A 27,890-nucleotide genomic window follows, 5' to 3' on the forward strand; every position below is an offset into this window, starting at 1 on the left:
TATGGCAGTTACAATTCAGCAATTATTTTCACCAAAGTCTAGTAGCAATACATATTTTGAAAATAAGCTGATTTTTGTTGTAATAGAATGATTACTATTTTGGTATTTTGTAACATTGCTACAGAGTGAAATCAATATTGGTTTCACAAAGCCACATAAAAGATTTTGTTCTATGTTATGAATGACTTTCTGTAGAGCAATTAGTTCACCATCATCTTTGCAGAACTGAGACATTCAAAGTAATGGACATTTGAATTTGAGTACAAATAAGCTTAAACACATTTAAAAATCAATCTATTAAAACGTTATTTCCATTTATAAACAATATTTGCTTCAGTGAAATAAAAAAACCCCACCTATCTCATACAAATTTGAGAAATAAGTTCTATATTAAAAAAGAAACAAAAAATCAATTTTCCTCAAAATCCACATTTCTTCCAGAAGACAATGAGTTTACTTCAAATCACTGAATTTGGTTTGCGCTAAATAACAAGTAAGTGTGGCATGCAACAACTCTGCTCGCAGCCCGTGATAGAAAATGAGTACATGGTTAAGCCAACAAATAAATAAATAAATAACAACAACAAGAAATCAGGACTCCTCCTGCCATTTATTAACGGCAATAACTTTTGAAACGCTTCTTTGTACAGCACGTTCAGGAAAAGTTGACTAGGCATACGTAGGTCAAATCTGGTATTCTAGGCTTTGAAAAATACAAGCATTACCAATTCAAAAAATAAGTTTTATGATTTATTTTTATCTTTAAGTTATGATGAAAAGTTACTGTTTCCCTTTGCTTTCAGTAATATATATATATATAATTTCTTGTAGCCCTGTTCTGCAACAAAGAAATTGGAAAATTACATAGACTGGAAGCTTTTAAATACGGTTAAAGTATACACATCCCATTTGGAAATCACAGCAATCAAAAATTTGAGTGAATGCTTGAGTCGAGACCCCTTAAATGACACAATGACAAGATATTAAAGCACTTACGTTTTGATGTTTTCATGGTAGACCTTTGTGTCTGACGGCTGGTTGTAAAGTGGCTACAATTTTGGATTAGAAATGTATGCTTAGTACTTTTCAATGCATGTAATTCTAGAAGTATATGCAATATATTTAAAAATATTTTAATATTCTGCCAACATTGCACTCAATCTGACATGCAACAATCTGAAGGGACTAGAAGATACTCAACACAAAGCACAGATTTCATTACTTAAAGTTAGATCATTATAACTACTTATGTATAGAACAGTATTTCAATTTTTTCATATTTCAAACTGTTCTCTCAAATAGATGCAAATCTATTTTAAAAAATTACATTTATGTGGCCAATCAGTTCATTCAAGCCCCAATCCACCAGTGTATTTAAACACACACTTCTTTTATACATAAACATAGAACTACATCTGTTCACCACAACAGAATTACAGACAGGAAAGCAACACTGGCAACACAGAAAACAGAACAAAAGAAAAAACAAACAAACCAGCCCACAACTTACCAGTTCGACTTTTGGACCAAGACCTTCAAAAATCTTGTGAGCTTCTTCTGCTTTTTTCTGCAAATAAGATTTTTTTTTTTTTGTATAGTCTAAGTAAATCATCTGAAGTTAGTGTCAAAAGTGTATCTGAACTCTCACTTATGCTAGCTGCTAAACCCCTCTGTGATCATACTACATCCTTCTTAACCTACTTCTGCAATGTTGCCTCAGCAAATCAAGAAACCCGTACCTGAATTGTGCAGTTACTACTCTGATCTCCACGTTTGGAAGCTGATAGAGCATAAAAGCAGAAACTGACCTCTGCAGTTCAAAAAGAACATGCATTTAATAAACAATACAGCAAATAATTATTAAGACCCCAAAATAACACTGATCCTAAAGGAAGAAGCACTGGATAAGACAGTTGGTTTTCATAAATTCATTTTGAGTCTATATGATCATCCAAAGCCCTTTCTCAGCAGACAAGGCTATCTGAAATGACCCAACATACTAGTTCAAATTTGCTGCTTTCCCCCCAATAATTGTATGTGCTAGCCCTAAGACATCTGCAAAGAAAAATATAGGAGAAACTAATCCATAAAACAGTTATTATTAGAAAGTGTTCTGCTAAGTTCTAACCTCTTTCCATGTAATTTCAATCTTGAGAAATTCTTCAGAACTCACAGCTGTACAAAATAATTATATATCAAGGAAATATTATAGTATTACCCTGGCAGAATGTTTTTTCTGGTCTCAAAACATTGAAAACTGAATTCTAGTCCTATTACTTTAACCAAATTTTTGCCAACAGTAGTTGAATATTAAAAGTAATTATCGTAAACCGCATGGTTCAAAGATGCAAGCTGCCAAGAGGACTGTCCTCTTGTACAACTGTAGATGGAAAGATACCAAACAAGTGCTACGTACACAAACGGCTTAATACCCCTTTAATAACCTTTTAAATAAGACAGTGAGTATTGACACGTGCTGTTTGTATTGAGCCCCACCAATATTGCCGTTCTCCTGTACATGTAACTCCTGAGATGAGAACTCAAACCAAGTACTAAATGGATTCACAAACGCATCAAGCTTGGTAATTCCCCTTGTATATAGAATACTATATGAAGAGCTACACACGCAGGAGCAGCTAAGAGATGACTATACACTGACGCATGTTACTCCATCCCAGGCAACATCAAAATGGGTTTTCCCATCTACTGGCCCATACCAACATGGGGAATGCAACAGCAAGTTCAAAATTCTGTTGTAAAACCCACCTGTAACCAGAGTTAGCAGAGTTGCACAGCAGCCCACTACGATGTCTTCAAATTCACATAGTTTTGCCTACTACCTAACATGCAACTCATCTTGAGGAAGTCTTGTAAGGTGATTGTATGATTTTAGTAATATTTAATTACATTATAGTGTGAAAGAGATTTAAAACAGTAAAACTGGATTGTAACCAGAAGTAAACATATTGTTGTGCGTTGGTTACATCAGTTTTTATAACATAATAATTACCCTAATGTCCTGTATTAAGTAAATACATCAGATTTCACAGACAGCTGGGGGAAGGGGAGAACAGGCTGCATGGAACACTTGGGACACAGTTCTACTGTATAAAATCTAGTATTGCGTTGCAGCTTTTTACCATCTCAAGTTTTCAAAAATAGTCTATTGTAATCGAAGTTAGCTGTTCCTCTAAACTACAAAATAAAATTGGGAAATTAAACAAACATATACCACTCTCACAAAGGATCATAATACTTTCAAAACCAGCAGATATCCAACTCCCTAATCTCAGACTACCAGGGGAAAAAAAGGCAGGAAGCACTTTGCTACTGTTGGCAATATTACTGAGCTCCTGTACTTTTCTCACCACTTATGCAACACAAGCTCTCACAATCCACCTATATACTACTTCTTCATATGTGTTCATTTATCCAAGTCTTAATCTGCCAAAAGTCAGAGTTTAAAAAGTAGGCATAGAATCTTACAAGATATGCAGTTTTGCCCCTTCAGCTAATTTAAATGTTGGGTCTTCAGCCAAGCTTGTCAGTATTTATGTGAGGAAAAGAGAATTCAAGATAAATTTCTGAAGCGTTTCTTTTTTATGTATCTATCTACACACATACAAGCATCTACATATGTATATGTGTGTGTATGTCTATATATACCTGTATTCATCCATCTCAACACAAGGGTCTAGGGATGAGAACCATAGATGTGTTTCCCTAGACTGCTTATAAGAAGGATCCTGTGATCACGAATAAAAATGTCATGCAAGTGCCTTTCATTTAAAGAAGTAAATGAACGTTAAAGGAGGGGTGGGTAAATCAATAAAACAACAGAAGCAAAAATTGCCCCACAGAAGCAAATTAAGACATAATGAATTTTAGCACATTGGGTCAGATTCACAACTACACTCAGTCAACTGAAAAGCACGCTTACCCGATTTTCATCGTAAATAATTTGGACAATACTGCGGTGTTTCTGTTCCACTGGAGGAGGGGAGACAGGCCTCTCTGGCTCTGGAGGCTTAGCAGCTTCTTCTTCAAGTTGTTGCTAAGAGACGCAAGAAAGAAAATCAGCCACCCGAACCATGTTACCCTTACCAGTAATTAGTCACCAGAGATAAAACATGCATCTGATCAACAGTTAGCACTGCCTGTTATGTCTCCTCTTAACTGACAAGGAATGAATGAAACGGTTTTAATACCAACAGGGACAATAACAAGACTATTTTTTGTACCATTGGTAAACCAAATTATCTGTTTAGAAGACTCACCTGCATTGAATCAGACTCGTTTCAGCTTCGCATTTAAGGCCACTGTTGCAATGTAATTTATCACTATTTAACTTTAAACAAAAATATTAATTTTGGAGAACAGTTACACCAAATCTGCCTTCTCACAGAGGAAGTAATCCACAGAGCTGCCGTTCTACATTGTAGATATTCAAGTGTCATTATTACTAGTCTTTTTTTTAAAAAGGTACAAAAGTCCTTCTAACAATCCACAGAGATCATCATTCTAAACACACTGCACAGCAGAAATAAACCACTCCACATATATTGAAGTTCCAAGATTGTTACAATACCAAACAAGCAAAAAAACCTGTAGTATTTTCTGAGCCACTACACTGCTGTGATTTGCTTTCACATCAAATAAATCTGAGTCAGTGACATCTTCATTTTTTAGTTGTAAATATCCTTCATCCATGCCTGCCACAAACATACAACAAAGAACAACTGATGCTAGGGATCCATCCTGTCTTACAACACTGGCTAGGATGTGCTATATTGCTGCATAAGAATTCAAAAACTAAAATTTTTGCAGAATGTCATAATAAACAGGCTCAATTATTGCAGGCAACATCAACTTCGTAATTTTTTAAAGTCAAATCATACTACAAATGTGCACAAATGAACCTTCATAGATGACATGCATAGTACTTGCTGATTTTTGTGGAAAAGTGAACAAACAAACAAAAAGATAAGCATCATTAACACACAGCCAGGTACATCCTTTTTTGTTTTTCTGCTGAACGTCACTTTACAGGTCATTAAAATTCAGATGAAATTAACTGCTTTCAGACCATAAAAACATACCATTCCAGAGAGCTGTCTATTCATTATCCTGGACCTACAAGTTAACAAACCCTATAGCATAACTCTCATTGCCTACAGAGTTCCCACTAAAAAACCTTAAGCTGGCACTACTTCTATCTGGATCTTTGAAATTCATAAAAGGAAAAGGAGACAAGGACTTTGTTTTTGCCAATGAATAACAGATGTTTAGATTAAAGGGTGGGTTTAGTTGGCCACAACAGCTACTGGGAAGGCAACAACTACTGCCAGCAAACATTTTGTTTGCTTCCAGTGGCTGAAGTGCAGTTCTCTGATGCAAAGCATAGCCAGGACTGTACTAAAAAAAAGTGGTATTTCCTCCTTTATTTCTCTGCTCTCTCTCTGTTTACTCGCACCCCTCCTACTACACTTTCCCCCAAGGCTGACCTTAGCTCCAGATGTTAGGATCTCTTGCCCTTGTGAAAGCAGATGATCCAGGGACTTTTGTACAAGCTCTGGTTTTGGAGATGCATGCAAGGGATTCTCCCCTTGCACAGACTGCAGAAGAAGAAAGATGATAGCCTCCCCTCACCCAGCAGTCATCTCTAAAGCTGAAATTACAGTCACAGTGCCCTTGTTTCATTAGCCATCTAACAGAAGTTTAAAATATAAAACTATCTGCTGTTGGTGTTCCTATATGGCTTTCTCATATTTTCAAAAATGTTTAAAACTACATGATATCCAATCTATTTAAACATTCTAGCGAAACTGTATACACAACCTTCTCTTTTTAACTTGTTCATTTGGTTCATGTAAACCAAAAATTCACTACCACCACTACCAAATGAAGTTCTTCCACACCTTTTTCACTGGCAGATAACAACAGTAATGTCTGCTATGCTTACTTGCTTTTTCTTCAGTTTAAGAATTTGCTGTTCAACTTTTGCAATTTCGCGATCTACACGGTCCATGCTCTGTATCAATTCTTCCTTTGACAGCTTTGAAGGTGAAGCATTTTGGTCCTCCCCACAAGGCTGACCAGAAATTGGAGAAGATGGTCCCTCATGCTTTCCTCCAAAAGCCGGGTCCTTTCATGGGGACAGGAGGTGGGAGGGGAGATTGAGAGAAATCAGTCATATTGATAACATGTGAATGAGTGTTCAGTAACCAAAGTAGCACGCATGAATTAAAAATAAATTTCCAGGTATCTATATCTTTGTTGAGGAGCTGTCTAAGTTAAAGTTTAATATTTCCATTTGTTAATGCTCTAAATATTTTAGAATTAACTGACAGCCCATTTATGATACTGTAATTTCAAAGCCCACCTTTAAAAGTAACAGCACTCTTCGATATTTACCTTGAAACCAAAATAAGATCAAAACATCTCCCTTTTAAAAATACATCTTCAAAAATCTAAACAGTATCTTTTATGCTTAAAGGAAGGGTTACTTGAGAGCCAGTCCTCAATACTCTGCACATATATTGATGAGGGTATTCCTGAAGATAACCATGACCAGCCTGATAAAGTACATCTGGAGTTAGTTGTGGTTATAAATGTTAAGTTCTCTTGAACTTAACATGATTTAAGAGAAGTGACGACTTACAAGAGGACAGGTCACTATTCATTTGGCTTTCATTTCTTTTTTTTGTCTGTTTCCAAACAACATATTTTAACATGCTTTATGTTCTAACATCAGCACTGTTGTACCTTGTCTTTATGTCCTCAGACCATCATGCTCCATGACTACCTAGCTGGCAAATGCTAGCTCAGTTATACATTCCTCATTCAAGCCAATCTGACTGAAAGATGATGTGTCTGAATGCCACTTTTCCTCTAGATAATACTAGGCTGTATTTCTACATTGAGACAGTAGATTTCTATATGCAGTGCCTGGATAAAAATTCAGTTACATGCAAGCATGTTAAATTTACATGCCTGTTCTCAGTTTCTCCAACCCCCTTTGATCTTATCTTTGCTATGCAACACAGCAAGTTACCAAGAAATCACGTTATCATAATTCTACTTTACTTCACAGACAGTTTATTCACATGATAAAAGGAATGGTAGAGAGAAGGCAAGACAAGTAGTGAAATTCTAAAAAATCTAGTGCCTATTAGCTTTTGAATCCATATGGTGAAATTTTTCTTTAAATGATCTGAGTTTAGAAACTTGAGCGCTCACCTTCAGAAGTCACACCCACTATGCACCACCTTTTTGGTGACATCAAATATTCATTTAGGAGACATTTGCCTGCTCTATACAAATTGTTCTAATCAATATTCAGTATCTATATTAGAAAATATCCACGCCAAACTACGTTGCCCTAGATTTACCCAAAATGAGACAGTGACAAGTATCATTAGTGTTATGTAAATATGCAGATTCATTTCAAAAGCTTAAAGGGGAGAGTGGGTGGAGGGGAGTACTTTGACCATTCAGAACAAATATTCATTACAGAAAAAAAAATGGACTTGCATGCATTCGCCAGCAGCTCTCAATTGAAAAGCAGAAATATTTCAGGTACTATACTGTTATAATTTTGCAGCTGAGATTTTAATGACTTAAGAGTGTAGTGGCAACTCAGAACTCCAGTCTCTTTACTGTGTTTGAGGCAGACTTATCTTCTTGTTCTTTTTGTAGAAGAGTAACACTGACTCATGGCCACAGTTTGTGATAATGTGTAAACTTAAATTTCTGGGATTAAAGAATGAACCTTAAAAAAATGAAAAAATTACCTAACAGAAAAAGAATTGATTACCTCACTGCAACGTATGAAGTTACACCTTCAGCATCATAACAGAAAATGGCTTTACCTTCTTAATATCCGCAGATCTCAACCCTTCCTGCAGAGGATGTACTAAAGGCAAGACAGCAGCTGCACTGACACGCTGAAAATGGGAATCAGAGACTTGTTCAAGACGTGGTCGCTTAGATTCCAGTGAATCATGATCTGTCTGAGATGGACCTGGATGAAATTGCTGTTCATATCCAGTTCTCCTTTCCTGAGGCCTAATATACAGAAGAGAGAAACTATTAAAATGTACGTTTTCCATACAAGAAACGTATTTGGTGTTCCTCAATCCTTTCGAATATACAGGAGATGCAATTTAGTGAAGCTACTTCTAAACAGGAAGGCAGACAAATGTTTTTAAGTATGATCTTCAAAAATACAAAAGTTAAAATCCATTGAAAAAGAGAAAGTTAACTTGAATCTTAAAAGACACTGTTTAAATGCATGCCTATCATTACAAACCTTAAAAGAAACTTACCACCGCTACAATGACATTGTTCAAATCAAAGCTCTGATTCAAATTATAAACAAAAAAAATCCATGAGATAAATATAGTACTATATTCCACTGAACACAGATGGCCACATTAGCTCCATTATTTCATTTTTGCAGTCAAATAATTTTTAAATACACACAGAATGCTTCAAATGAGCCATGAGTCTGTTTAGAACTTGTTCTCTACTAAAATGCTACTATACGACAGAAACAGTCATTGATTCAACCCATGAGTCATTTAGAAACTCCTCCTTCTCAGAAAAAATGCAAAAAGAACAGTATCACTAGCTTCTTTACAGTGCAATGCACAGGATGTCCATAAAAGAACTTCATATGCTTCAACATCTTCCTATGAAGTGCCACTGAAGAGATGACAGTAGTTTCCTGCATTTTGCCAGAACTACTGAACAAGCTTTTACAAATTTACAATGCGGGGTGAGGGGGGGGTGGGGGTGGGGGGGATTATTTACTTCTGCTATAAACTGAAGTTTTGAGAACTCTAAAAGCTACTATGATTCTCAGCACTAAAACAGAGCCTTAGTGACATTTTGGTGACACAAGATGAAGGCAATATGCAAGCCCTAGATTTCACTATCATCAAGTTATTTCTGGGAATATTCTAAGGAGATTTTAAGCTAGACCAGTATTTACATAACGGTCATCACTGTTATTTGTTCAGAATCAGACACCTCAGTTACAGTCAAAATAAACTCCTAGCGTATAAAATTGCTCCTAACAGATATACTTACTAATAGTCCATGAAAATAAAAGGTTGTTACAAGCAATAACACTTGCTTACGACTGTACATCAGCATACTAATACACTGAAAAATTGAGGTGCATAAATCATATAGTAACCTCTCCCCTAAACAGAAGCATATTCTTGCTAACAATCCAGTTAATCTTATTCTGATCTGTAGTGGGTTTTTAATTTCTATATTTGGTTTTCAAAGTACATCCGATACTCTTCAGGAATATAGTCAAATGAATGCTTAATATGGTCTGAAAACTTTCTTGAACCTACCAACCTTACAGTAATATTACGGTACATTTGAACATTCATCAATATCCACCGCGAAGTAACCTATTTTACTGAGAAGTAAGATATTACCAATCTGAAACTAAATTACAACATATGATTCGCTGTAGTTGTCCACTAGACTTGTCCTCACTTAACCTACTGGACCCAGATCAGTTGCATCTACTTACACAGAGACAGGAATGGTATACGAGACTGACAAAAAGGGTATTTAGAATGAATGATATGAAGCTGTCAAGTGCCTTGCCAAAAGTAGCATACACTCTGATTTAGTCCTCTGTGCCTAGAAGTCCATTTTGTGCCACATTTCAGTGTTTTACAATTCTTACAACTAAAATACCCAATTAGCTCTGTTGTTTCTCACTTGACCAGCCACACAGATACCATCTGTTGAATAAGCAAGCCTAATCTAGGAAATATGACAGGTAATATTCACGCTGTAACGACTCTTGCACTTGTTGCTTCTACTCGGCAAGATGAAATTATCCAAAGTTACAAATTTTACACACTTTTAGTCTAAACAGCATTAAAAAGTTTGCAATATGCACTTGGATTCTCGGAAGCTTACTGACAGCGCTGTTAGGAGAGGTGTGGGAAAAGCGAAGCAGACTGTCACTTCCCGTCTGTGAAACAGCTGTATTAGTTACGCCAAAGGGACCGAGGAATTACACAACAGCTACAACACTCAAACGCAGGAGACCAGCGCTGTTACAACAATGGAGCACCGATTAATAAAGTCAAGTACTTAGGCAAAAACTGTGACACTCAAAAACCTTTCTATTCAAAAGTTAAAACTAACTTTACAGAAAACACAGACTCATAGAAGATTCCTGTTCACATACTTGAAAAACAGCGTCCTCACCTGTCAGAGCCCGGGTGAAATTCAGAAAGCAAGGAAGGCCTGCGCCGCAGTTGCTGCTGCTGTTGCTGCTGCTGTTGCAAGAGCTGGGTTGCCTGACTGACCTCCAGGTGAGACGAACGATAATCGGGAACTGCAAATTCCTAAATGAAACACGCTTCTGATGTTAACAAGAACAAAGGTGCAGAAGACAAGATCAAAAGCGTTTGGTGTCACGGAATGATCATTTCCAAAGTTATTAAATACAGACCAAGACCAGATCACCAAAGCCTTATTCCAGCGCAAAAAATAAAGTTTGTAAATGGCAGTTCTAAGTTTTAAATGAACTTTAAAGAGACTAAATACTTATGCTAAGAATTCCACCTAGCTTATTAACAACTTCTAACAAACCACAAATGAGTCAGGAGCAGAAGAATATCCTTTAAGAAAAAAAAATCCTTTAAAATCAATTTTGCACATCCATCTATAAAGTGGTAAACCTGTTTCAGCAACCCCAAGGCAATTCCTTCTGTTATCACCTCAAGACATTTTTATATCAGACACTATTAATTAGGATTAAGAGTCAGACAAGATGCATCTTCTGACTGATATACTTGATAATCAAAGTGAGGTACAACACAATTTATTTGTATATAAGGGTCTTCGACCCCTTGCTTTTAAAAATTATATGCAGCTGGCATTAACCAAAGAGAAGCTTTACAAGACACGCAATAGGTCATTACCCATAAGATTTAGTTTTTACCAATTATCTAAAAATAAATACAGAGCAAGCCAAAAAGCTCCAATTCTTGAATTTCCTTTTGCAAACATGTAAGTAGAACAAAACATCTAAAGTATCTGTAGCAGGAGAGGAATTTCATTAAAATAAGGGAAACCTGAGCTGTTCTAAAGCCAACAGCTAGTCCTCCGCAGCCTACCATGCCATACAGAGCACAGGATGGCAGAATAAATGCTTGGCAGAAATGACCAAGTAGGAGATTCTTAGAAATCCATTACCCCAATTCCGGCTAGCAGAACAGAGCTAGCTGGAAGCACTACTACAGCTGCTTCGGAAAAAATTCAGAGTGTAACACAAGTTTTTACATTTCACATTCACATTCTCCACCTTGCACAGAGATTTTGTCAACAACTACATTTAGCTTATAGATAATCTAGCCCAATACTCCTTACATAGAACGAAAGATGACTATGGGTTCACTTCGTAAGCTCCTACGCCTAATAGGAGATTAATTCCCCATAAAAATTTAGTACCCACAAATGCCCCAAAGAGCCCAGTCTCTCAAAGGATTTGTTACACCCAGAACACTGCATTCATATTAAATGTATACTAACTGTACACAGGTTATTTGCATATTCTTGGAAAAATACTGCTATCAATGCATACAGACTCAGACACACTAAGTTCGCCAAATTTAGTATGATGACTAAACATTACTGAATTAAAGCATAACTACAACAAAAGTTTATGAACACAATGTCTAGTGAATTTATTCAAACTATGAGAAACTAATGATAAAAACAGGAAGCTTATATTAATTCCCTGTGATAAAGATACAGAATTATAAAACTCAATTTTCTGTCAAAAAACAAGTAAAAAAGCAGATACGTATATAATCTTGAAGAAGCAAAATGCAGTCCTTCCAGAAAAAAAAAAAAATGAGGGGAAACCAAACCAAACCACCCCACAACTATTTACCTGGCAGCAGTTCTCCTCAGCAGGCAAAACACTTCCTTTGCCACTTCGAGCGTTTCTTTATATTTGATTTTTCAACATTAAAAAAAGTAGAGGAAGTAAGAATCAAAAAAGACTCAACCTACTGAGGAGAGAAATTCTCAATGTACAGTCTTTAAGACGGGTCAATTTCTAAAGAAGTGTTTTGCCAGTTTGAGCAGATTTACAAGTGTTAAATAATAGGAAATATCAACAAGCTGACAAGCTGTAGGGTTTTATTTAGGATACCTTCACAGTTTTACAGAGCATTTTTAATATTAGTCTATGTAAAAAGAAAGAAGGGATAAAAAAGAAAAAAAAAACAAAAAAAAGCAAAAACTTTAAAAAGCCGAAACTGCAGTCCTGGTAGTCAGGGATTTTAATAATTTCAGCCACAGCACTGCAGCAAGGCATAATTCAACAGGTAATTATATCCTTTCAAGGTAATACTTCAGAAGGAATCAAGGAGCAGTACCTGGCTGCAGATTATACTTCCCAGAAGTTACACCATAGACAGACCCTCATTCAAAGACACAATATACTTGAATAAGCAGACCCATCGGCCCTAACACAAGAGCCAAACTCCAGAGGCACAAACAACATTACTATACGGATTTCCCCAGTCAGTTTTAACTGGGCATATTGGTCTGCAACTCCACTGTTTTCAAATGTGAACGAATTGTATTACATTGGTTTAAAAAAAAAAAAAAAAAAATCCCATTTGGCATAGCAAATGCCCAAATTATACTCTTGCTAAATTTGTAACCCTGGTGTCTCCTTACCTGCTGGTGCCGGGTGCTAGGGAAGGTGTACTGGACAGAGTGAGTAGGATAACGACTCTGTTCTGTGCTGAATGCTCCTTGGTTAGGAGGGTAGCCTGAACTTGACATTATCAGAGAAGAAGTCTTCACAAAGCTGTGAGATCAAGACCAGCAAGCAATCATGTTTCTAGGAAACCGCCTAAAGGAAAAAAGATCACTGATAAGCACTGAAGTACCAGATGTACTCACAATACATTACAGCCATAGTCACCTAAGCAAAACAACCATTACCAGTAAAAGCTTTTTCCTTATGTATTTATTTAATAGGTTACTCTAGTCTGAAACATGTTAACAGGTCTTAAATGGGCTCAAAATGAGACATGTCAGCATTGTCTACACAAAGATTTGAGGATTATATTGTTGGAATACATTATTTTACCAGTTACCAGTTGAATTAGGAGGGTTTTAAAGGAAAAGTAGGTCACTTTAAATAGATGTTAAAGAGGCTGTAATAGTCTATAGATGGACTCTTTATTTACAGTAAATTTCTTTAGCACAACGTGAAGTTCACTTTTGTTTCTTCTACAGAGTTTTTGGATTCTATGAACTGTTTCTTACTTTCAGATTCAGGTCGTTTTAGGGCTGCTTTACTCAATGCCACCTACAGTTCATTAAACCACAGGGCCTAAAATACTATTACCATCTAACAGCAGCTTTACAGAAGTAGTTAGTTAAAAAAGACCACCATAAAGAAAAAAAAAACAAACAAAAAACTATTTCAATTGACAGCATAGTTTGTCTCATACGGGATGTCAGAAACCGAATATACTATGAAGCCTTAAAACAATCCTGCTTAGCTGACATTCGATGACTACTTTGCCTCTATTGTATTCTCCAGCTACAGATTAACAGTGAACACTGAAAGGCATACTGATCTGGGGAAGATTTTAAATACTGAAAAAATCCAGACGAGTTCCCTGACAAAGTCCAAGCATCTATGAAGCTGTGTACAGTTTCAGCTGCTGAAGATCAGAAGACAGCGATTAAACACGGCGCCATCAGCGCTTTACGCAGGTAAATTATGGCTCTAAGCAAAAGAGCAGGACATATATTTTTTAAACACAAGGTATTTCTCCCTGATAGCTCAAAAGATGTAACCCTTGGAGTCCGCATATTAAATACAGAATTCTATCACACCTGTAGCAAATTCTCAACCTCTGGTCCAGAGCCTAGCAGACATATCAGACCTTCAAATAAAGTAACTGTTGATCCCTGCCTAGATGGCTTCATTTCAAAGCGCATTAATCTGCAGCCTTTCACAAACATCACATGTAAAGTTACACTTCTGAACTGCATTTTCCATTAACAGTCAATAGACAAAATCAGCTCAGGAAAGGATCAGACACAGCAAGCTATACAAACAGATCTTAAAGTTTATCTGACATGTTTTATCATTCCTGTTCTCTTTGGGGTTTTTTCCTCACCTCTCCATCAAACAAAGCAAGCTTTACATGTGGGACTACCAGAATAATGAGACACATTTAGATTTACCCCTTAAACCTGATTTTCAGATATGAAAAATTAAAGAAAAAACTACAGTTTCTCTTTCAAAGCAGTACTACAGATCACTAGCTGTGTGCCTTATAGTACCTATGTATCTATTATAATACCTATAATTCATATCCAAATGACAAGTTCTAACATAGAATTCTTCACCATTAACATTTATTATACTTCATCATTCATACTGCATTCATTAGAGTACATCTTTACCAACTATGTGATGGTCTAATAGGTCTGAGTCGTATGTACTCCATTTAATGAAGAAACAGTGTCAGAGAGCAATCAGTTTTAGCTAATATACATTGTCACACTTAGTTGCAAGCTATAGTACCTGAACACTCAAATGTATTCTTAAGTCCAAGCTACAGCAAAAAACCCTTCCATTTTTCTCTCTCAACTTCCATGCAAGTCCATGTAAAACTACGGCATATAGCTAACTGTCAGCTCAATCAAACATTTACTAACGTGATAACTACTCCCATCACAGGCTGGTGAACATTTATTATTAAATGAACAACTAGCTCCCTGGTATAAGGATGCTCAAACAACTGAAGGTTAGAAAAGTACAAATCTTAGTTTGATGAATTGCTGATGTCCTAACTTGTGCTTCCTCACCAGCTTCATATGCAGCCTTCATAAATATGTGGAAGATGACTAACTGGATTTTATAGATATGTACGTCTGCTACACCTTAAAAACTTTAATGAGGAATAAAGACAGTAATACTGGATGTGATCAAAGCTCCTTCAGCCCAATATGCTGGGACTGCCAACGGCCAGCGGCAGGCACTTAGGGAGCACACCCCAGCACTTTCCCAGGAAACTCTCCAGCCTTCTAGTGGCTCCCCGAGACACAGCTTGTGGCTCAGGGATTCCTTGAGTCAGAGCCTTTCTGATTTTTTACTGGCTTCTTTTCCATTGGTTTGTCCAGCTGTTTTCTGAACTACTATAAAGTCTCAGCATTCACAACTGCTGGTTGCAAGAAATTCTACAGTTTAGTGGCACTTTGCATGAGAAACCACCAGCTTTTGTTTGCTCTGGACCGCTACCTTCCTTTGATATCTCTAGTTTTCGCATTGGAACAGACCAAACATCTATTTCATATTCATTTTTTCCCCGTTGCACACATGATTCTGTAGACTTCTACCATATCCCTTCATCCCTATCTTTTCTATGCTGAAGAATCCTAGTCTACTTGGCTGTTCCTTGTCAACCACTTCCAAACCTTCTCTAGTTCTGTGACACCCATTCTGAGGCACAGGGAGCCAGAAATGTACACCAGATTCTGGGAAAGTATCAATTAATACTCATCCTGTTCTTATTCTCTTCCCCGACATGCTCACCACAGTCAGGTAGATCTGAAGAATCCAAGGATGCAGAGGGGATAAGGACAGCAACCACTTGAAAATCACACACAAATACAGGCCAACTACTGCACTATTCAAGGTCCTTACTAGTTTCTCTCTGTCAAGTTACATCTTCTCCTTATTTTCTCAATACTCAGCCAAACCCGCCAGCTGATCATTAACCCAGGTGCTGAAAGTTCAATCCCCACTCACTTTGTATGATGCTGTAAAGGCTATTTCTCCATTCACAAGAACTTCAGTGTACAGATTGTTAGGTTTGTGTTAGGACTGTTGGTCTTGAAATCTTAATTGATACAAGAATCTTTCACAACCAACAGCAATGAGAGGTCCTGACCGTCTCTCCAGTTTCTGTGCTAGACGTGGAAAGATGAGGGGGAGGACGGGGGCACAGTGCACACGCATGAACATCCTTCAGCCAGCCAGCAATGTTAACTCAAACCCCATATCTCATAACCTACAAGTTTTACATAATACATATGAAAACGTTCAGTCTAATGGCCTTCCTACTGAGAACTGCAAGTATAAGCATGTTCGTAGCACCATAATAATAATTAAAAAAAAAACAAAAACAAACAAGTGAAACAAAGAAAAGCTGCCAACAGAGGAAGGCAACAGAAACAGCATTAGAGGTTATAATTGTGTTCAGTAAGAGAGGTGGGAAGTGAAGACAGGAAAAAAAGAAAAAATTAAGTTATCAATGGTGGGGGTGCATTCTTCCCCAAGGGAACTGACACAACAGCAGGAAGAGATAAGGGCGGGAAGAGCAGAGGAAAATACATGGTGACATATTGGCAATTCCAAGGTGGGGAGGGAACTGAAGGATGGGGATTCGGCGTAGGATCTCATTTCTTTCAAGACAAAATCAACACTGCAGTACAACAACATGTAAAGTGACTTTGAAGTACAATATTCCCTCCCTCTAAGCCTCCTTTTTTTGTTACAGACATTTATACGTGCCTGCACGCTCTCCTAATTTGACCTCTCCACATGCCCTGCAGACCCCATCTTATCTCCCAGTCTCCTACAGTATGACATTGTTTACACTCTCTGCCATATTGGGGGTAGGGAAGTTTTGCCAATATTCGCCTATAGAATTACCACCAATATTCTGCTCATCTCTCCCTGTCTTACTACCTTAATTCTGTAATTGTGGATGTAAGTACTTGACTTCAACTCTTATTTCTCTGCAGGCAACCTTCTGACCTTTCATCTAAAAGCATCTGCCTCTCTCTTCAGCATCTGCTCATTTATTCTTCATCAATCTATTTCTTGGTCAGTGAGGGCAATGCCAGCTTCCTGCTGTAACCTCTCCAAGTTCCGTATGTTCAGATTACGTTTAAATACGACAGTCTTTTCACATAAAATCACAACTGTGTGTGTAGACTGTAAACAGTCGCATCCGGGCTTTCCTCACTGCTGTATCCTTCCATTAGTCATGACAAACTTTGTCTCACTCCACTCAAATCCAGTCAGCATCCTCCTTTAAAGCTCCTCGCTATTAACTCTCTGCCTCTCCAATCCTTCCACTGGTTCCCTCCTCTCTGCCAGAACAGAGGCTGCTCATCTTCATTTTCAGCGCCCTTGACAAAGTACGACAGAAGAAATCAACTTCCAACTCTGCTCAATTAATGACAAGATCCTATTTTTCAGACAAGTATTTTCATACCTTTTCATGTTATTCTGCAAATTTCAGAGGTTTCTCATATAAACATTCATAAGAACTGTTATAGACTTCAGAATTCTGCCTTAAATGTCTCACAAAGATAAAGTTAGGTTATGAATACTTTCATACAGCTGCCAACCAGGCTGGCAAATTGACTGTCTTGCTGAATACTGACAATTAGCAGGGGCAGAAAGAAATATTTCTTGCTTTGTACTTCAGAACCCAGTCTACTCTGCTATAGTGCCCCACTTCACTGGCATTCCCAAACTCTGTGGTAAAACATAACGGATAGGGAAACCCAGCAGTGTCAAATGGATAATATTAAAAAAAAAAAAAAAAATGTGTGTATATATATATATATATATAGGAGAAGTAGGAGCAAAGAGTCAAGAAAGAAACTGTTAAGTCTGAATATACCTAGCTGAGAAAAAGCAGCGACAAGAGTAACAGTTTCAGGAACTGTGAAGAGATACTTGGCCCTGTGGTAATTTGAGCTTCTGGGGCAAGGAAATGATTTAACAATGTTTATTTCTAAAGGTATGACAATATTTTTCTCTTTGGCCAGCTCAAACTACTGAACAGATCCGATTCAGACTTCCCCTTAAAAGCTACTGTTCACACTTACATTTGTCATATGCGGAGAACTTTGCGTAAGTTACAACATTTAGAACTGGATATTATAATGGCAACAGTCATAGCATAATTTCAGATTTGGTTTCTATGAGGCAATACTAATTTGAACAATCTCTCTTGATCTCCAGATCTCAAAATGCTTCAGAAAGAAGCAGAAGTACATACTATCTTCAGTATACACATGGGAAAATGAGTCACAGAAAGGTTAAGAAATCTATCAAAGACTACCCAGGAAATAGTCAATGACTGACTCAGAAATAAGACTCAAGTCTTGCAGCACTTTAAGCAGGCAAAAGCTAGCACTGCCTGAGAAAAGCAGTTCTTCACTCGGGAAAATACAGCAGGTTAAAAACTGTGACTATTTTTAGCAGGCCAGTTCCCCAAAACCGTTCAACGCATGGCCACACAAATGTTTACGCCAGCAGAAAGGAAGGGGTCAAGAGGCCAGGAGGACGGCGGAGTCACCTACCCGCTGTTTGTGGAACCACAGCCAGCCGTGCTCGCTGGAACACCCTGTCTCCTCCTCCTCTTACCTTCACCCTCACGGATAAAAGACCAGTCTCACGGTAGACTCAATTTTTCTTCACGTATATGAAACAAGCTAACACTTTTGCATTTAGAGTAATTTTCATGCCATCTTGAAGTACTTAACCAACATTTGCTAATTAAATTTCACATTCTTTGGGGAATTTTCCTCGTCTTGTTTTTGAGCAAACTAAGTGTGATATAAAGAGTGCAAAGAATTAGATTGCAGTCATATAAGGCTTACACAGAGTTGAGGGATTTTGTTTTTAAATCAGCAGCCTTAGTAAATTGAGCTCTGATGTAACTAACCCAAGGCAGAAGCAGGAAGGCTCTGCCTTACGCAGGGTATCTACAATGAATCACAAAATTAATTCAGGGATATTTATTCAAAGTTTACTCTGGTGACAAAATGAGGAGTGAAGGGACTGTCTCAGGAGTCGTTAGAAAGGCTGTATCCAAAGCGTGATAACAATACTTGTGAGTAATTCTTTCTGTGATTTCACCTTATAAAAAGGTAATGAAACAATCTCACGGAAAAAAACAAAACAAAACAGGCCATATTGAAGGACCAACCTATTAAACCACAGTAACTAGATTTCATGAATTACAGACCTGGGTCTGTACCTTCAAGACGCAATGCTCCAACTCACATACAATAACACAAAATTACAAGTTGAGATTCACATAAGTTAAACCCTTCCAGTATATTGCTGGATTTGCAAAACAAATCTTCCTAGTAGTATTTTTATTTTGTCAGATAATCATAAATCTGTTCAAACGCTCACACAAAAACATCAAATTTGCATCTCGGGGATATGCCACACACAAGAAAATACTAACGTACATTTCTGACAGATTTCTAAAAATAACTTAATAGGTCCAAACTCCATATAAAAAGTTATTTATTCAAACTAATAGGCACAATAAGAGGCTAAGTATTATCTACCAGCTAACACTCCAATGTTCAGAACATTAAGGGTACCGTTACAAGCTAGGACTGACTTAGTAGTCTAGAAGTCTTAACTAAAAAGGCACTAGACACTTCAAGAGCAGTTATTAGTCCTTCAGTCACTGCCTTAATGTCCAATTATCAGCATAGTCATATGACAGTTATTCAAAAAAAACAACAATGAAAAAATTTCTTGATAAAGAAAAGAAGTTTGGGTTCAAACTGATCTATGTTAACCCTTCAAATCTGATTATACAAAGTTTTGCAAAGTATTGGGGAACGGGATGGGATGGTCAGTAAGAAAATTAGCTACAGGATCATTAGACAGGACAATCCTACAAAATACAGGGTTTTCATTCAAGAACCTACTAGAAGGTTGATGCCTGAGCAGATTTAAGATAATTTTGTGTTTTAAAACAAGAACTGAAGGAAGTGTATTCCAGCTACAGTATCCAAGCTTACAGGTGTGCTTGTAAGTATGAAAATCTGTTGGGCATACCCCTCAAAAGATGAAAGATTCTTTGCATGCTACAAGCAAAAAATGTTAATAGGTCAACACTGAAATTAAAGGCAATTTAAGTAACGACTATTTAAACACATTCCAGAATACTGTGCCTCCCGTTTTTGCAGAACAGAGACATCATCCTCAAAGCCCAGGACCTCTTCCACAGTTTCTTTAATCTTTTTCCGCTCAGTTTTATGTTGCAGAACACTCTTATAGAGAAGCTTGTAGTGAAAGCATATGGGCATATGCTATTAGAATGAATAGAAACAATGAACATATTTTCTCCAAGTTGAGAACAACTAACTGCTGAATTTTCCATGACAATTCCGCATGTGTAAATGTCTTTTCTTCTTCGGTGACAGACATTTAAAATATATCATAAATTCCTGAGAACTTTAATCTTGCGCAGTCGCACTCCCTCTACTCACAAGGCTATTGACGTAAAAATTGCTATTTCTATCCCTGCTAGAAATACAGTAAAAAAAAATTAACATCTATAAGGCTGTGTTTTACTAGCAACACTAAATAACATTCTCTCTGTTAATTATTAACATCATGTAAATCAAGCCATAAATACAGCAATGGGAGTATTTGAAAAAAGATGTTAAGAAAAGCCCAAACATCTGAATTTGACCCTTCTCACACCCTGAAATTTCCACTAGCATACAATATTGTCTTATTTCTGAATGTCCAAAGCTTTAACTCACAATTATGCTATACAGTGTCTGACTCATTCTACATGACATGGAAGCATGGTATACTTTAATTTAGCCAATTACAGAAGTGACAGAAGTCAAGGAGCATTACAGCAGTCAATTCAAGATGTCACATTTACTCTATACTAGCACGACTTTTCCATCTGCATCAAGATAGCTAAAAAAATTAAAATAGGATTTTATACTTCAAACTTTAATAGAAAAAGATTTTCCATTAAGAGACTACTGACTCCTTAAAGTACTTAAGTAATAGCTTTTGGAACATTAAATATTAAATAAGTATTAAAAGTACTTAAAAATGATTTTTGTTACGATTCCAAAAGATTAATATTGGTTGCATATTTGCATATGCAATTTACAACCAAACTGTTGCCAAATCTCAGGATCACATTGTTATACTTCATCTTTAAATAACAGTTTCTCTCTCTCCTGCTAGGTAACTACAAATACAAATAGAATTTGCGCTCTACCAAAATGGGGTCGATCAAATTCAGCTGACAAGATACTCTTCTCCAGGAAATTCTATTTTAATCTCTCCTGTAATTTATGAGCTTAAAGAAAAGTTGCTAATACACGATATCAAGACCCAGGCTATACACAACTTTGCCATATTATATGGGGCATCATAACAGCAAAACCTAAGACTGTGTTAACATCTTAGGAAGTTTCTAATCAGCTACCCACTTGCCTCACAAAAAAAAGAGGTGCTGAGTGCATACATTTCAAATAAGTACATATTTTCAGCATCCACTCACCAGTTAACACACTAACACAGCGGGGTACAGAGAAACCCTGAGGGGTTCTCTTCTTCCAAGTTTTATCGAGGAACAGCACTTACTGATTGCGAAGGAGCCTATCCAACTCTCTTTTGCCAAGGAGGGTCACGATAACACCAAAACTATCCAGAAGAGGTAGGAGGAAGTCCTCCATTCAGAAATGGAAATGAAGGATGTAGACATTTCCTTGACTAAAAGTACCACCGAGCAATGATTTAAATCAAAGAAGGGTATAAATCTTATACGGTTTTTTGGTTTTAGAAGTGTATCATAGAAAAGTAGACAGTTTGTATTCTAAAGACTTTTAAAACATACTTTGGTTTTCCTAGCAACACCAGATTCTCATTCCTGGTTGTCCCAAGACAGCCAATAGCATGCAGTTAGTGTACACCACAGAAAATTTTCACGAGCCAAAGACCAGAAACCAAAGCTACAGAACTGAATGTCCAAAGCAAACCCTACAAAGTCCAAACAGTGCGCAGATAAGGTCTCTCATTCACAAGGGGAGACAGCTTTTTTCTGAGATAACTGGAGCAGTTTCCAAACCCCAGACATCTACCTTACCCCTTTTGAAGGACTCTATCCCTGCCACAGGGGTAATTCCACTGGTTATGAAACATCAACTGAAGAATTCAAACTTCACCCACAAAACTATAAGGTGAAACAGAAACCAAGCCAAGCATCCTCTGATGTACCAGTCTGTACCATGCAGGAGGTTCAAGAGATGCTACGCAAACAGCGGTGATAAGAACTATGACAATCTTCCTCGGCAAGTCATCCTCACTCACGAGTCACTGAGGTTTACTCGAATTCACCTATTTCTTCCCATTTCATCTATGGTTTAGAAATAACCATGATGATCTCAAACTTCATATATATCATACACTATGCATAAAATAATTCTTTCAAAACAACAATTTTTGCTTCTCCATCTTGGACTGGAAGCATAGGCACTTTAAGAACAGCTACTGCACATCAATTTATTCCTCTGCTGTTAAGCCATCTGCAGATAAAACTGCTTTTGACATCATCTAACATGCAAGAAATTATGTGGTCACAGTTTTAAGTTTCCAGCCTCTCCCTGTAGTTCATTCATTATCAAAAGCATATCTGTAGTGGCAGCTTTTTAAAGCAGCTTTGGTTTGGAAAGGGAAATATAACTTGACTAATCCATACCAGCTAAACCCGTAACTCCACAAACTATGATGTATTATAAGAGAAACCACATACTATAAAGAGGGGTTCAGGATAAACCCAGTATCAGCCTCATCATTCTCCTTAGTCAACTGGATTCAGATAAAATCAAGTTTAGATTTTATCTAAAAATACAATAAGATTAAAAATAAGAATATATTTTTTTTTTACTGCACATAAGATCAATGCCTAGGTCTATTCAGATACTCCACAGGAAATGCACCAGGGCCTTCTGGAAACAAAGTTTATTGTTACTACATTTACGATTAAGTTTAAGATGTTCTACTTCACAGGGAATGCAACAATATATAAAAATACAACTCCAGTTGAGACTCACACAACAGCCTCTAGGTCACAGAAAAAGGCAAAGAATGGAAGACATCTTGAACTACAAATGGTTTAAGTAAACCTTTATAGCTGTGAAAAAAAAAACAAACAGAACTTCCAGGTTCTACATATGCATAAGTCCGATCTTTGAGAGCACAGTGAAACATCAGGACCTACAGAAATAATGGCTATAATGGAACAGGTAAGTGACCACATTTATTAAGAACGGTTTTGGGAATAACATTCCAAGAAAGCTAAACCATGAAACTACACTGATTATATGGGAGAACTCCCACCTTTCAGACACCTGTTCTCTGTCAATACAGCATTTCGGGCAGCATAAAAACAGAAATAAGAGTTGAAGAATATGAACCTGAGACAAAACTCTACAGTGGATATACTATTTTTTTGATTTAAACTAATTCCTCCTCTTTTTTTTTTTTCCAAAAATACTATTAATGAGGCAAAGAATACAGCTGAACTGTAATAATATACCTATCTAGTTTGCTGAACAGCACTTGAACTTGTAATGAACTTACACGAGCTTAATTTTCTAACACTTACAAACAGGACAGGAACCAGTACGTTTCCTAGTTGACTTATATTCACATTTCTTAGACATCTTCCTTGAAACATGAATGCATTTTAATCCATTTAGGAGAGCATCCGCTTTTCAAAGCAGCCCCAGGTTCTGCCCAGGAACCCCACCAGTAATGGCCCAGCAGACATTTCGCGTGGAGCGCGCGGCCTGTGCCCTGCAGCCAGGGAACGCTACTATGGCTGTTTTCAGCTCTCGATGGGACAAGCGTGCCTCTGACTGCACGAGGACTACAAAGAGAAGTAACCAAATGCACTTTCCCTGCAGCACAGCATAAGGCACAACTGACTATATGGCACGAGAGGAGCTATTAAGAGGCATCATACTAGTTTAAGCATATTTTACACTTTACCTCATCCTTTTTCATTTGTAAGTGTTCTTTCCCTCGCCATCACAGTGAATGTATTTTCATTTTCAGTTTTACCCAAGGCTAGTCACTCCACATACAGAGAATTTTTAAGTCCTGGTCAACAGTTTGTCCAGGTAATCTGTCTGCATAAAAATTTCACTTCTGAATTTTTTCCTACTGAGAGTTACACACAATAGGATTTTTCAGAGATGGCTGATGCATCTCCGTATCAATACAGTGTCTTAATTTTGCAATACCCTTTGTAATCATAAGCAGGTGAAGTCACTGACTTCAAAACCACATAGACCAACATCCTCCTTAAGCCTGAAGAAAAAAAAATGCATATCAAATCAGTCTGGGAGTGGCAACATTACATGAGTGGTTTAGACACGAAGCTATTCAAGGACATAGAAATCTCTCTCAGGATACGGGGAGGAAACATAGCTCCAAGGTAAGATTGAGCTTTCTGTATGCACACCGACTCACGAAACTTAAGCCCCGGTAGGCCCAGACTGTGGTAGTCATTTAACAGATGGTGGATAAACACGGCACTAGCACGGAAGAGGAAGGGAACATCACAAAACATCATTACTAGATGGAGAATCACTGAAGGAGAGAGAAACTAAAATGGAAGATATATTCAGCACGTTCCTGACTATTTGCATAATTTAGAAATAGCACAAAGCAATATTTACAGGCAGCAGTCCTCCATAGGTCAGAATTTTTTATCTGGAACATTTACAGTAGACAGACAAGGTAACACATTCAGTTAATAGCTTGTAATCTGAAATACTCATTCAGATTTGACTAAAGAACATAAATGACTTGAAGAGTTCAAGACTGGCATCCAGGAAACGTTTGTTTGCATTATGAAACCACTGTCTGGCTACCAGTCTGTTCTCAAGATTGCACTGTGTTGCAGTGCACCTGCATGAGGCATAGATCCCTTCCAGCTTAAACAATTGTTAAAATCTTAAATTTAAGTAGCTATGCACACTAGAACTCCCAATAGTATTTTTGATCATGCAAGAAAACCTTCATTAAAACCATTTTCTAGGCAAGCATAAAAGAAGAGGAATAAAACATTTCACCAAAACTTTGGCTGAGCGCTTTGAAAGAGTAAGTTAAATGACAATATTAAGAACATAACACAGAAAAAAAGAAAATATTTTTTTCTAATACAGAAGACTTTTTCAGTTACTTTTATGCATTTAATAGTAGTTGAAGCAGAGTCAGCTTCCCTTCCCTGTGAGCATCTCTCACTCATGCTGTAACTGAAAAATGAAATAACTTAGAAGATGCAGTTAGAGCACCACAAGAACTGTGGAAGGGGACTAGAGGGGGGAAACTGAAAGGAAGCTTTAGAGTCTGTCCTACTTTTGCCACAGTTTTTGAGAGAGTTTTCGATATCCCTTTAGATCACAATGAAAAACATGTATGCCCAGAAAGAGCAACTAAAACGAGTGGTTGTAGGAAATAAAGTGTATTTAAAATAGATCATCAGCAGCACAATGTAGAAAAGTGAATATACTCCAATTTTGTGCACGTATTTTCAATCTGGAGAGTTACTTTTAATTGATTTGTACAATAACTAACAAGCTAGAGAGAAGTAACACTCATGGAAGGAAACACTTGTAGTATCATCTCTGCACGTTAAAAAAATGCACATTATAAGCCTTAGAAAGAAGATTCCAAAATGCTGCTCTTTCCCATGTTTCAGTAACAAGTTTAGGTATTTTAGGGACCAATATCAAACGGTATATTTCAAACAGGCAAATCACACTGCACATAAAGTGCAAGAGAACTTTTTTTCCTTAGCAGCCTACACTATATCACACAGAAAAGCAATGTAAAGAAAAAATTAACCATGCTTTTGCAAAAAGGGTCACTGTAGTTGGCTTGTTTCCTCTGAACTTTTGAATCCTTGGGATAAGCATGAAGGTCTTTCATCCCCCAACACAAGACACCAGATTTCAGCTAACTAGAAATCCACTTCAAATATTACATACTTCCTTTCCAAATGTCAAAGTTGTTTAGTTAATCAGGAATAACAACATTCTGCAGAATAAAATTCCAGTCCAAAATTGCAACAGAACTGCACGGTCCTTATGTGCAGTGACACAACGCTATGTGTCCACTTATTCAGGCACTTAAACTGTGCCTATGGCCACGCTACTTATCACAATAGTAATGTTTTTTATAATAGCACCGTTTTTTTCCCCTCAAATCATACTGCCTAGGATAAAAATCCCTGCCTGAGCTCTAGCAACTCATAACTATAGTGCTATACCTAAAAATACTGCATAATACAAGCATGCTGACACACAACCAAGTATTCAGAAATAAACATCCCTTTCTCATTGTAATAAGTTGTCCTATTGGTTTTTTTTTAATTTTAGGTTAGACCAATATTTACAGTCATGAAAATGTAATACGCTTGTTAAGACCATATCTGTGAAACAAGAAGAAACAGGTTTTGGACAATAGATTGTTCAGACTACCTACTTACTTACTTACTTGAGCCTGTCTAACGCTAACAGTACGTACGTTCATCTAGAATCTCGTCTAACTGCAACCGGCTTGATACCCACGTTTTTTTAAGTAGAGAAAAATCAGTGAGCACACAGTTCTTTACCATCAAGTCATAACAATTCTAGAAAAAGCCACTTCCATTGTGCCCTCCAGCAGCCCAGAGATGACAGAAGCTGGGGATGTTTACAGGTCCTATATGAATAATTCAGCATCAGCAACAATTCCCCACCACTGACAACCTCAACGTGGGGCTGGAGCAGGCGGCCGCGATGCTCCTCCGACACGCCAGCTCTGAAAACAGGACATCTTCAGGAACTAACGCACTCCTGGCCGAGCGGCCAAGTGGCCGATTTTGAAGAACTGGCCTTTATTTATTTATTTATTTATTAACTTGCACTTCTCCTACCTACAGGACAGGGATGAACACCCAACACACCGATGTTCTGGGATTTCTCCAAAAACTTCCATCCCGTCCCCTCCGGACCTTCCCGCACACACACAGCGTGAATGGAGAAAAAAACCCCGCAGGCTGCGGACACCCCCCGCCCCGGCCCGCACCTGATCCGCCCACCTCCCCCTTCCTTCGGCGGCTCCCCCAAGGACCCCCCCAGCTCCAGCGCCCTCCCCCCGGGGACGAGAACGGCGCTCTCCCCGGTGAGGAGGGAGGAGGAAGGGATGGCCGGGGCCCCCGCCTCTTCCCCCTCCTCCTCCTCCTCCTCTTCACAGCGGAGGCGCTAGGCCCCGCTGCCCCACAGGGCCGCGCCGCCACCCCGCGCCGCCCCGCCGGGCCCCCTGCCCTTACCGACGGCGCGGCGCTGGGGCGGCCCGGGCGGCAGGCTCTGGCGGGGCTGAACGGTCGCGGCGTCTCACCTCAACCTCAGCGCCACCGCCACCGCCATCTTGCCTCCCCTCCCCCGGCTCGGTGGGCTCCGCCCCCTCTCGCCAGGTCCTGGCAGCTACTGAACAAGCGCCGGCGCCGCCGCTCGGTGCTTTCTACCGGCCGCGGGAACTCCCCGCTTCCTCCTGCCATACCGATGTGCGGCGCTGCCCGGGCAGCGCCAGCCCGTGAGAAGCCGCGGGCGGGCCCGGCGGTGAGAAGGCGGGCTGCTATGCTCCTTCCAGGACCCGCCGGCCGGTGTGGCGGGGAAGGGTTCCCTCCCCCTCCCCGCTGAGGGGGCTCGGGGGGGGGGGGGGCGCGGCCGCCATGAGGCGAGCGCGGGGCGCGGCGGCGCTGAGGCGAGCGGGTCCCCTCGCCAGCGGCAGCCGGTGGGCGCTGCTGAGGGGGGGCCCGGCGGCTCTCCCGGTGATGCTACTGACCGGAGGGGTGGCAAATCGATATAAATTTATAAGAACTGATAACGGGCCCGGAGCGGGGCGCGGGGGGCACCCGCGGAACCCGCAGGCCGCGGCCGAGCCAATGAATGGGGCCTCTGCGGCCGTGGGCGGCTCAGAGCCGGGGGGCGGGAACCCGTCCCAGGCC

At 38.7% G+C, this 27,890-nt stretch overlaps 1 protein-coding gene across 6 annotated transcripts in view; it reads right to left on the reverse strand.

Moving 5' to 3' along the window:
- Window positions 1-27,339, reverse strand: part of NCOR1 (nuclear receptor corepressor 1) — a 75,432-nt gene extending 48,093 nt beyond the window's left edge. For 3 of the 6 annotated variants that reach the window (XM_087751956.1, XM_087751952.1, XM_087751957.1), the window contains exons 1-9: window positions 27,213-27,339; window positions 12,736-12,913; window positions 10,246-10,385; window positions 7,872-8,067; window positions 5,963-6,145; window positions 5,505-5,615; window positions 3,941-4,054; window positions 1,511-1,567; window positions 997-1,049 (exon numbers count right to left, since the gene is read on the reverse strand). In XM_087751956.1, coding sequence (XP_087608082.1) covers window positions 997-1,049; window positions 1,511-1,567; window positions 3,941-4,054; window positions 5,505-5,615; window positions 5,963-6,145; window positions 7,872-8,067; window positions 10,246-10,385; window positions 12,736-12,843 — 962 coding nt within the window. In that variant the 5' untranslated portion in view covers window positions 12,844-12,913; window positions 27,213-27,339. The remainder of the gene's footprint in view (window positions 1-996; window positions 1,050-1,510; window positions 1,568-3,940; window positions 4,055-5,504; window positions 5,616-5,962; window positions 6,146-7,871; window positions 8,068-10,245; window positions 10,386-12,735; window positions 12,914-27,212) is intronic. The other 3 variants (XM_087751958.1, XM_087751955.1, XM_087751954.1) reach the window with 2 other exon arrangements.
- Between the last annotated feature and the right edge of the window lie 551 nt (window positions 27,340-27,890).

This window comes from Nipponia nippon, unplaced genomic scaffold (genome assembly GCF_047370975.1).
Source record: "Nipponia nippon isolate SJK-2023a ecotype South Korea unplaced genomic scaffold, ASM4737097v1 scaffold_15, whole genome shotgun sequence".
NCBI lineage: Eukaryota > Metazoa > Chordata > Aves > Pelecaniformes > Threskiornithidae > Nipponia > Nipponia nippon.